The sequence below is a fragment of the Eulemur rufifrons genome, chromosome 15 (genome assembly GCF_041146395.1).
Source record: "Eulemur rufifrons isolate Redbay chromosome 15, OSU_ERuf_1, whole genome shotgun sequence".
Lineage (NCBI taxonomy): Eukaryota > Metazoa > Chordata > Mammalia > Primates > Lemuridae > Eulemur > Eulemur rufifrons.
The window spans coordinates 44,714,010-44,725,747 of NC_090997.1; the positions used below are offsets into that span (position 1 = coordinate 44,714,010).

Sequence of the window (11,738 nt, forward strand, 5' to 3'; positions counted from 1 at the left end):
AGAATCATATTCAGCAACTATGTATTAATAGAATTCATATAAAACAACAAGAAAAATATAGACACCCAATTGACAACCGTCAAAAGAACAAATACTTTGTAAAAGAGGATACTCAAATGGAAAACAAGCATATGAATGAACACCAATAGCCAAAAAAATTGAACCTCAACCTAAACCTCACCCTTTATACAATAAATAACTCAAAATGGATCATAGATCTAAATGTAAAACATGTTACTATAAAGTTTTCAGAAGAGAACATAGAAGTAAATCTTCCCCAACCAGGGACAGGCAGAGTTCTTAGACATAACACCAAAAGCAGGAGACAAAAGAAAAATAATGAATAAATTGGACTTTATCAAAATTTAAAACTTTTGCTTTGTAAAAGACCCTGTTAAAAGGATAGACAAGCCATCAATTGGGAAAAATACATATCAGTCAAAGGACTTGCATCCAGAACAAATAAAGAACTTTCCAAACTCAACAGTAAGAAAACAAACAATCCAATTGGAAAATGAGCAAAAGACATTATCAGACACTTCACCAAATAAGATATATGCATGAAAAATCAACACATCTCTCCTAAATGACTATAAATTTTGTAATGCACTGCTTTTCATGTCTACAATTGTTTTATTCCACAGGCATCATGTTGTAAACAGCAGTTTCTAGTACAACCTAAATGTTCCCATGCTTTTCTAGTTATCTGGATAAATATAAGGTCACTAGAACATTGATAGGAGCATTTTACTGATGTATTTGCTTCTCCCTGCAAACTTTAGGACCGCCCTCCCCCCAAGGGCATAGCTAATTACAATCGATCTGCGATAAAACCTCACATGCTCCTCTCTAACTCTATATCCAATCTACCGTGGCCTCAGTCAAAATTTTTGGATGACTTGGCTTTGCTCCATGTGTTCTTTGTGTCCAGTAGGTTAGTTGGAGCACGTGTACCAGTTCAAGCACTTTTCCAGCTTTTCTTGTGTCACATTTGCTAATATCATATTAGCCAAAATAAATCGTAAGGCTGACCTCTGAGTCAGGGTGGGAGGGCATGGAGAAGGGTGTGAACACAGGGAGGGGTGGAGAATAGGGACTACTTTGCAAACTACCACGACATACTTAATTTTTTAATCTGTTGACTAATAAGTCATTCCAGGGACTCAGATATCCTTGGCCCACATTAATTATGTCACCTACTTTGGCTTGGCTTTCTTCTAGGAGAAAACAAAAGCTAGCATTTATGTTTTGTTTTGTTTTGTTTTTTTTAAAAAAACCCTGCCTTTGACAAAACACCAATAATGTATGATTTTTTATTAAATATTTTAAATCAACTATTCTTACCTGGAAAAAAAAGTACCAGTGCCATCAGAGATCCCTTAAGAACGCTCCCAGACCACCGGTGTCATCCCCAGAGCACACTTTGGAAACCCCTGATTAAAATAAATATCTTTTGTCAATTTGAATGTGTTTTCACACAGATGAACCTTTGCTTTATGCACTCCAATCAAATATAAAATCTCTTGTTAAATATTATTAAATATTAATGGTGCTGCACCAAACAAAGATTATAAAAGCTGAATCCAGACTGGCGTCATTCTTCAAAGTAATTTCTTGAAAGCATCATAAAATGGAATGGATTATAAATAATAATGACTAAAGTCATAGCATTTGCATTGTATTCATATCCATGAAATTAGCAAGGCCTTCAGGCTTTTCTCTGTTGTCTTTACCTACAAGTTTATGCTCTTTTCTTACATGTTCTTATGTTTTATTTATGCTTTCATCTGATCCCTTTGTGTTGATCAGGACAGTAAAAGTACTTTCGTTTCCATAGTGATATCTGACATTTAGAGATTAGTGAGAAGAACCCTTAGGGACAGGAGAAGGTGTGGGTCTGTTGAGGATGCAACACGATAATGTTGTGTAGCCCTGTAGTTGTTCTCAGCTACCTCACAAACAACTTTTTACGTGAAATTTAACTTATTTTCCAGAAGATTGCCTAATAATACCAGATGTCAATGAACTTTTAAAAATTAAGCCTCAAATCAAATATAATGTTAATTTGGCTTGGGAGAACAAGCTTTAAATGCAAAATCCATTTGCCAAAGCTTTATATAAACCCGTGCAAAAATCTAGGTCCCTTCTATTCTGTTTGTTTCACTATAACTTGTATCCCAACAAACTTAATCATCAGCAAAGTGTGTGCAAACCGGCATTCATATTTATTCTCGTCTCAACCGCAGCTGCCATACATCTTGCATCCTGCAATCTCAAGGCCCTCACAGAATAGCAGAGTATTAACCGTACATTTAAATGACTGTGCCCCTAAAATGGGGGTAGGAGGAGCCCAGATCTAAACCTTCTTTCCCACATCTGAATGCTTTCCACTTTCATCAAATAAATTTATATGTTTCTTGAAGATGTCTACTTTTATTTATAGAAAACACACGAAACTGGAAGGTTATTTGACGTTGGGAGGCGGAAAACCAAAGGTCAAAAAGGGAAGAAAGGAAAAACTCCAGCCGGCAGATGACTGGGGGCTGGCGCGAGGTACTCAAGAGACAGATTGAGCGGCGAGCGCTGGAGCGGTCCCTGCAATCCCACGCCCCTGCGCCGCAGCCTCCGGGCTGTAGGGGGCGCGGTGGCGCGGGACCGGGCCGGGAGCGATCGGCCGCTCTCTCCCGCAGGCAGCGGGGAGGCGGAGCCGTAACGGGCGCGGAGAGGAGGTGACCCCGGAAGGTGAGCTGCGGCGTGGGTGCCAGGTGGAGGGTCGCCGGCCTCACTCCCAGGCGCCGCAAACCTTTGCCATTCTGTGGTTGCCCTGAGCCCCCACCCCAAGCCTTGGGGCCTTCTGGCCCCATAGAGCTAATTTCCCGGACCCTCACGTTCAGGCGCCCGGCACGAGTCCGTGCCGTATCTGTGGACACCTCCACCCCAGGAACCCTCCCATTTCCTCCGGTGCCCCAGCTGAGTAGACCCTCTTATTTAGGGAAATGTAGTTTTGTAGTTTTTACGAGGTGGCCCTTTCTTTTATCACTGTGCGGACAGTCTTTTCAACCCTGTAATGTAATGTCTGGAACTTAATTGAATGCAATTTTTTCTGAAGGCTTCCAATGCAATTTGTCTTTGAGTAAGCCCTCAATAGCTAACGGTAGTGTAGGTACCACAACATTGGGGGAGGCCAAATAAGACTCAGGTCGTCAGCCCTCAGATTGTCTGCAACAGCCATTGGCAAAGCCTCTCTCCGTGCTTCAGGTACAGTAAAGTCAAGAGATGGAAAGAAAGTTTTTAAAAAGCGTATTTTACATTAAAAACAAATATAGGATTTTTAAAACTTAAGTTATCACAATTTTATGTTTCTTAAATCTTGCAATAGCTTACAAATGCAAAGGCCTTTTATCTGTTTAGGAGTAAGATGGTGTGAGGTTGTGAAATAGCGGTGGGCTGCAAACTGGGAGACCTAGGTTATCCCAGCAGCCTCCTGACAAAGACAGCCTCTTTAGGCCTAGATTTCTCTTTGTGGGACGAGGACGACAGTAGCTACCACTCATTGAATATCTGCTACTGTATCCTTGAAAAATGTCACCTCATTTAATCCACACTTAGGTATAAATAGCAAAATTGGAATTTGAGACTCTGCTAGATTCCCCCAAGCCGTGGAGTCCTCTGATTATCTCAAACTTGTTTATACTAAATTATTTTTAAGGTGTTCTGCCTCAGACTTCAAGTTAGTGTCTTAAGAATTAAGATAGTATGGTATGTGAAACTAAGTGTATTCACACTTATTAAAATATTTTGTCCATTTTATAATTCCCTGAGTCTTTTAAAGGAAAGGCTTTGATTATTGCAGGGTTCCTGCTCATTAACATTTTATAATACAATTTTGATAATTTGATTTGTTTTCTGTTGAGGTGCTTATTTCTAAAATGTATATTTGAAGATGAAGTTTTTTCTGCAAAATAATTCTCATACTCCTTATATCTTGGTCTAATTTTCATGTACAATATAACATAGATAGTCATGCCAATTTTATGCCAGTGAATTGTTTAATGTCAGTAGCCAAATAGTAATACATTCTGGATTATCCCCCTAAGCAAGATTTTTACTAAAGGAGAGAAAATCATTCAAAAATGACTGATTCTGACTCTCTGTGTAGGATCATCTTTACAGCCTCTCACATTATGTATGATTAATTTCAGGGGTGGACATTCTCATGCTTTGAGATACAAATGACCTTCATGGAGTTGTGTAAAGGGGCAGTCCTTTATCTTTCCTTCCTTTTTCCATTGCATATTTCCTTCACATGAGGATAGGCAGAAGAAAAAGGTAAAGGGCATTTTATCAGGGAGGCACAAATGAGGTAAATGCGGCTTAGTTTAGATCTTTTTTATAGGCAGGTGGGAAACGTTCACTCTCCTCTATTTAAACAGACACCAAAAGATAAACAACAGTTTCTTAATCATGAGTAGTTAAGAGAACAAAAAATGGGTGATGGAAAAATGAAGAAGAAATAAGAGTAGAGCCACCTGGACAGATTGCACAGCCAGGGGTGCCTGATTTATTATTTTGCAAGTAGGCCTGCACACTTATTAATCACAAAATTAGCCAGGAGCAGTAGAATTCCAAGTTCTCTTCATCCCTGCCAGTATGTATTTTGTGTGATTCCCCTTTTAACACATTAAGAAGGAGGTTATAATCCAGCTTAAAAATAAGCAGATCTTCAAAGTGAGTATAACTATGGAGATTGGTCAGTATCATATGTAAATTAATGAGTGCTAGTTACCTGCAGTGGGGGTGGGTGAGAAGTAAGGGAAGAAGGTGGAGAAAATAATGGGAAGACTTAGGAAGTTCTGATGAAAAGATGCTAGACATTAACTGCTTTTGTCTTAGGTACAGTTCATTTGAATGGTAATGTCACAATAAGTATTGGTTTGAACTTATGATTTGTTCTGCAGCTTTTAAAATGGAATTTATATTAGTTCTATACTGGAAAATAGCTAGTAAGCTTTTATTTCTAGATTAAAAGTTTACTTGTTGAAATAGAGATTTGTTTTCCCAAAAAGTATTGATGATTTACACATCTGTGAAGAAATGACTAAGATTTTGCATTCTATGTACTTATTCAACTGACACATCCTGAATTTCCACCTCAACCATACATGTACAGCTCTGTGGGCCAGACATATGAAGAAATACAGAAGAATTTTCTCCTATGTAAAAAGAGTTTTTTGTTTTTGTTTTTTTTTAATAGTTATATATAACAAATTCTTGGCTGCTGACACTCTTTTTGTTCTCAGTAATCTGTATTTTTTATTTAAAGTACAAATGGTTAACAATTCTTAGTTTAATAGATGGTGTAAATAAGTTCATGCAATTGTGGGAGAACTGTTGTAACATCTTCAATGACTGTGGCTCATAAAAGCAGCAGCAATAAAATTGAGCTGTCTTATCCCACTTCAAATAAAAGAATGATAAATAATGGAAAATGTTAATTTCATACTTTCCAGAAAGTATCACAAACAATGAAAATTATGGTACATTAAATTTTTTAAAACATACATGTGGGTTTCCAGTCCAAGTATTCCTTGTTATTTCTGGTAAAGTGTTTAACATAAACAGTGCATTATTAAAGCGAATGTGGATGTCTGGAGGTTGCAGTATGACACAGACTGCCTGGATTGCTTATTTTCTTGATTCATTACAAAGGAAATGTAGGTTCTGCTAAGGAAAAAAGGGATCAAGAAATCTTGCAATGAAAATTAAGTCATTACAATTTGTGTTAGAATATCATATAAGTACAATTATATAGTTTTTACAGATATGTCTCATATAGGTTGAATTTTATGGCATTCAACATCACTGTATTTTCAAATAGTGAAATTTTTATTGGCTATAACTAGTGTCTGTCTATCTGGCTCTCTCTCTCCATATATATACATATAAATATTTTTTTTTCACACACACCCCGTATATAATTTTGGACTTCAGGTGTGGAGTGAATTAATCATCCTCAGTCCCTGGCACATTGTCATTTACACAGTGTACATGAGAGACAATGCCCTGAGGACTCTTCTGTGCTCTACAATTTGTACTCTCTATACCTACCTCCCCCATTGCCTTGTTTTCCTTCCCAGTGAACAACTTTAATCCATTTTCTCTAGAACATCTTTGTTTTACAAAAATAAGAGGAAAATGTTTGTGTCAGTTTTGGTAGAATGAGTTTTATCTTTATAGATCTGCTTTTTCAGGCCTTCCTAGTGTTTTATTTAATGCCCCAATTTCAAATAGTGGTACACTCTTCAGAGTGTGATTCAGTCTAAAGAACATGGCCATGTATTAACTATTTCTTACCTAAATTAACATTTTTTTACAGGTATGGCCTGTTGACAGACTATATATAATACTGCTTCTACTTTAATGATTGCTTCATTTTGCATTTTCTCTTTTTCCACATTCATAATCAGTTTTTAGCACAGGGAGAAACATTGATACCTCAAGTAGGCACCCAGTGGCCAACAGTTGTTACTTAAATTCCAAATACATTTGTAAATACCATCCATCCTATCATCATGGCTAAGAGGGGAAAGATGAAACACCAGTAGTTTTCATTAGAAGAAAATAATGACAGTAGTGGAAGCAGTAGATTGCTGCCATAAGAAAGGAGAAATAGCAAAGGAATTTAGCATCACTCCCTCTATATTGTCCACATTTTTAAAAAATTGAACCAAGATTGAAGAAAAAGTTAAAGAAGGGATTCTGGGACTAAAGCCAAGTGAATATGAGGTCCCTTTTTGTAGCAGGTTTTTGCATGGTATGAAGTTTATGCAAGAACCCGCAGTGCTTCAAAAGTGTTCATTTGTTCCCCGGTGATTACCAAGCCAATACACATGCCGGAATGATGAGAAATATATTAATGAATGACTGAGAAAGATTGACAAGAGAATGCAAGGAGCAAAATGTGATGTCCGCTTGCTGACAGACAGTTACTCTGTGCACAACACACTCCCATGATCCTGTGTGTATTGAGTTTTTCCGACTGAACTGCACAGCCATTCTGCAGCCTTTGGATCAGGGTATAATTCACACAGTGAAAGCTCAAAGCGGTTGCTGAAACAACTCTTTCCAAATTTACATGATGAAGAGAAAACTGAGAAAACAAAGATGAAGTAAACCATTGACCTGATTGTGGAGACCTGGTAGTCTATAAAAGTGAAATGTTGGCAGAAAACAGGGTTGATTCTTGTGGAATCCCCTGAGGGACACCTAGAAAGAAGACTGCAAAGGTGGTGTTTGAACCACTCTGGCACTCAATTGCTACTGTTACTGTTAACTATTTCCCAAGAGTTATCAAATCTTGAAATTGCTACAGGAGTGCTGACAGATGTAAAAAGGGAGCCAGAAAGCCATGGTGGTGGTGATGATGACGATGAATATGACAATGATAACCATAACATGCATGGGAAACAAGTGATGGAACAGCCAACAGTGAACATTTCTGAAGCCTTTGCCAGGAGAGAAAATGTCTGGGGAATTCCTTTCCCTTCAATCAGATGTTCCAGAAGGGGTGTGTACCCAATTAAGTGGTATAGATGAATATTTAGTGACTACTGCAACACAAAGTGTTTTGAAAAGCTGAGTTCCTAGTTTTCCTCCATAACTACAAAGTTGCAAAAATATTTTTATAAAGTCCATAAAATAGAAGACTTAATAAAGAATACTTGGGCAAACAAAGCCCCAATGAGTGTTTAAATGTGAGTGACTCTTATTTCATAAGGTTAACTGCACAGTGAGTTGCAGCATTTCCTCCAATAGTTTTATTGTCATTAATTTCAGTCTTCAGGAGGTTTCTTTCTCTACCTCCTCCCTTTCTACCTCCACTCCCCACCCCAGCATTAGGTGGCAGGAATGATAAGAATAAGCTTTTGCCTAATAATATCTAGAAGAGAAAAATATTCCCAAAACGTTGACGCTCCAGCTAGGAGAACCAGAAGACAAAAGACATGCTTGGATTTAATAGGGTGGCTTTAGAGTAGCCAAGAGGAAAAAAGGTATTCAGATTAGGGAAATGGCAGAGCATGTTCTGTCCAGAAAGTTGCTGATAGGCAAAGGGGGAGTGAGTGCAAATGGCTATTTATCATCACTGCTTGGTGCAGTGAGTGCTTGGGTGGGAAAAGTAGCCACCTCTTCTGTAGGAGAAGATACTGAGCAAAGGAGTGCTAGTACTTCCCTCAGGTTGCTGTCCTGAAAGGCTGCTGGTGAGGAAGAGTGAAATAAGAGAATGGATAACCCACTGGCCCCCTCCTACCGTCAGTCCTATCTTCCTATAACAATATGATGTGACTCAGACAAGCAACAATTCTCCAGACTTCTGTAAAAGTAGGAAAACAACCCTTGCCTACCACACTGGTTTGTTTTAAGAGATGAAAAATAAAATAATGAATGATTTACCAAAATAAACTTAAAGCACCATTTACAAAGTATGTATTATGCAAAGTAGTAAGATAGTGGGCACTTTTGGTACATATCTGGGCTGTAAATATCAGAAAAAGAATCAGAATGATTTTTTTAAAGCAATTTATCAAACACAATTATGAAGGCAAAAAATGTATTATTTTCTTTTTAGGTAATAAGTCATCATTTGTCAAGATGTCTTCAGCACCTGAGCCTCCAGCATTTAAAAAGGAACCACCCAAAGAGAAAGACTTTCAAAACCCAGGGCTCAGAGGGGTGCGCACAACGACCTTATTTCGAGCTGTGAATCCAGAACTCTTCATTAAACCTGTAAGATATATGTCCAGGGAAAGACTTTATGTTTAATCTAACCAGTCTGTCAGAAATAGAAAGTTCTTACTTTCCTGTAACATTTGATTTTATTGTGGAGATTTTGTGTTGACTAATAAGACCCCTGAATAAAAGCAGGTGGAAGGAAGATTTTAAATGCTCTTTCACATATAAATACACATATAAAACTAAATATTTTGAGGTCATTTGAGAGTTATGATGGAAAATGGTTGCACTTTAATGGATCAACTTTTTTTTTTTCAACTTCTTAAAATATTTAAAGTACTATTTTATTATATTGTTGCATTATTTGAAGGCAGTTTTTCTTATTTGATCAGGTACTATTAGGTAAAAAGACCTTCCATTTAAACAAAGAAACCAAAATAAAAATCCAGTTATTCTTACAGACTGCAATTCCAGCCTTTTATTAATATTTTTATCTAAATGATATTGCAAACATTAAAAATTCCAAAACATAACATTTGTACACTGTTACAGAAGTAGCTAATCACTATTTTCCTGTTGCAAATTAGTGAATATATTTGATTTGGTGAATTATATTCTTAAATAAACGTAAATGGAATCAAATTATAAAATACAATATTTAAATGTATTGAATCTGATTAGAATTTTAGTAATGTATCTGCCAGTGTAAACTATTAATAGGTCAGCTTAACCATCAAATCATTACATCAAGGTAGAAGGTTTTAAAAACTTTAATGTGTTCTTTTAATTGCTAAAAGCATTTCAAGAATTGCAAATTTAAACTGCTCTGAGCCTGTGGCTTTTCTTAGATGTTCATCTAAGTGAAAAAGTTTGACCCTTATTCTTTTGTGATTAAGATTTGAAATAGTAGCAATACAGCAGCTATGGTAACAGAAGCAGAAAATACTATCTGTATCACTGCTGTGCATTCACACTGACCTAAGAGAAGGCCAGTTTGTTGAGTGTAAACGTGCACTAAGAGGGGCGTCTTATTACAGTTTCAGGAATCACAGAGTATTAAACAAAACACTTCTCTCCAGTTGTGAACATCTTTACTGTATTTAAAAGCTTTTTTTTTTTTTTAATTCAAGCTACATCACTTTGCCTCTTAGGGTCTTGGTTTTCTAGCAGTAAATCAAGGTTATTATAACAGCATAAAATCTGTTCCAGTCACTCAATTTCTTGAGGTAATTGAAAGGGGTGGCTTTCCACCCTAACAGTAACAGAGTAGGTTCCCAGAGAAGAGTGTATACATTGTCATTATTGCTGTGCCTAATATTTAATACATAAAAGGCTTTTGCCAGTTATTTATGACTTGGGTAGCATGTGTACTTCATTCCCTGATTACTATTATTATATAATAAAGTGAACTAATTTGAGGTTTGCAAATGGAGAGACTTGGGGTCAGACAAGTTACGCAACTTCTCCATGTTACACAGATAACACTGAAAACTCAGAACCAGACCAATTTCCTTGTCTCACACCTCTCCCAACTGTCGCCTTCCTGAGGATGGAGGTCTGAGATATCCAGGCTTTAGATAGGAGAAAGGCTGGAGAGGAGAATCAAGAGTCTTCTGTAATCTCGAAATAATCAGGAGTTGAGCTAATTGAATAAAGAACTGAGTAAATAATTATAATTGCAATATTGTCATAGGAATGCTAGTGTGGTAACAAAGTGGCACGTCAGGAGGAAAGTACAACAGATATTGGGTCTCCTTAAATTATGGTTTTAATGAGACTTTGTCATTTTTTTTCTTTGACAGAACAAACCTGTAATGGCTTTTGGATTGGTAGCCCTTTCGCTTTGCGTGGCGTATATTGGTTATCTACATGCAACACAAGAGAATAAAAAGGACCTCTATGAAGCTATTGATAGTGAGGGACACAGTTATATGAGGAGGAAAACATCTAAATGGGATTAATAGTGCTGGTTACTGCAAATGGAACTTTATTAAGGGCTCTGAAATCTTCAGATGGAAGACTTTATGAGCACACAGTATCATGTTTCTTGTTCTAGAATATGTTAATGAGGAGAGAAGATAGCAGTTGCAGCCAGACAACCGTAGTAAATTTTTTCCTTTCATAGCTCCAGCCATCATCTCATTCTTTTGTACCGAAAATGTCACAATATTTTTCTTTTATTAAATCCTTTTATAAAAGTGCCATGAGAATAGAAGTTATTTTTGTTAATTATTAAGTTCTATATAATAAAAATACACAGTGCTATTAAATTTGCATGGTGTTTTTAATATTTTAAGGTGAATTGTGCCTTTGCAACTATTATGAGTTTAGTTGTGTTTTGCTATCTGCAAAGGAAATGTTCATTGTCTACCTGGTATAGAACCTATATTTGTAAAGAAAGAGAAATAGTCATTTTAAATCCTGAAGTCAACACTAAGATGTGAGAAGTGAAAACCAAGTTCGCTCTGACAAATAGTTATTACAGAGCCACAGATGGTTCATTTTGGTTTCCATTTCAGCTGTTTTGGGTCCAGAATTTTATTTTAGTTGAAAAGATACCCCCACTCAGCTACCAACATGAAGATTAAATGAGAGGATATCCCAAAGTAATTGGAGTTTTTCTTCTACAAAAAAAGGTATTATACTGAGGTATGGTGTTTTTATTTGACTATAACTAAATGTTATCTATTTTAGTTTATAAATTAATGTTACAGTGATATTTTAAAACCAAGTGTTCTTAATAGTTATTTAAAAACTAGAATTACTCAATAGATAAGAAATAAGGTCTCCTTATTTTACTGGGTTTACCTTATAAAATTTAAATCTCTCTGACGAGGGTTCTGGACCTGTTTCATTTCTAGATACTTGCCCTCTTCTCCAAATCATTATAATTGGGGCTCAGTAGTAAATCTCATCTCTGAAGTTTTGTTTCATTTGTTATTACCAGCCAGTACCAACAGCACAGGCAGAGTTTATCATCATAATATTATTTTTTAATTTCTAGTACT

The 11,738-nt window shown here is 36.6% G+C and overlaps 1 protein-coding gene across 1 annotated transcript; it reads left to right on the forward strand.

Annotated features, from left to right (window-relative positions):
* Positions 1-2,719: 2,719 nt before the first annotated feature.
* Positions 2,720-10,938, forward strand: SMIM8 (small integral membrane protein 8). The gene is made up of 3 exons (XM_069488440.1): positions 2,720-2,742; positions 8,627-8,784; positions 10,533-10,938. The coding sequence occupies exons 2-3, from the start codon at positions 8,650-8,652 to the stop codon at positions 10,689-10,691; spliced, it is 294 nt and encodes a 97-aa protein (XP_069344541.1). The 5' UTR covers positions 2,720-2,742; positions 8,627-8,649; the 3' UTR covers positions 10,692-10,938.
* Positions 10,939-11,738: the final 800 nt, after the last annotated feature.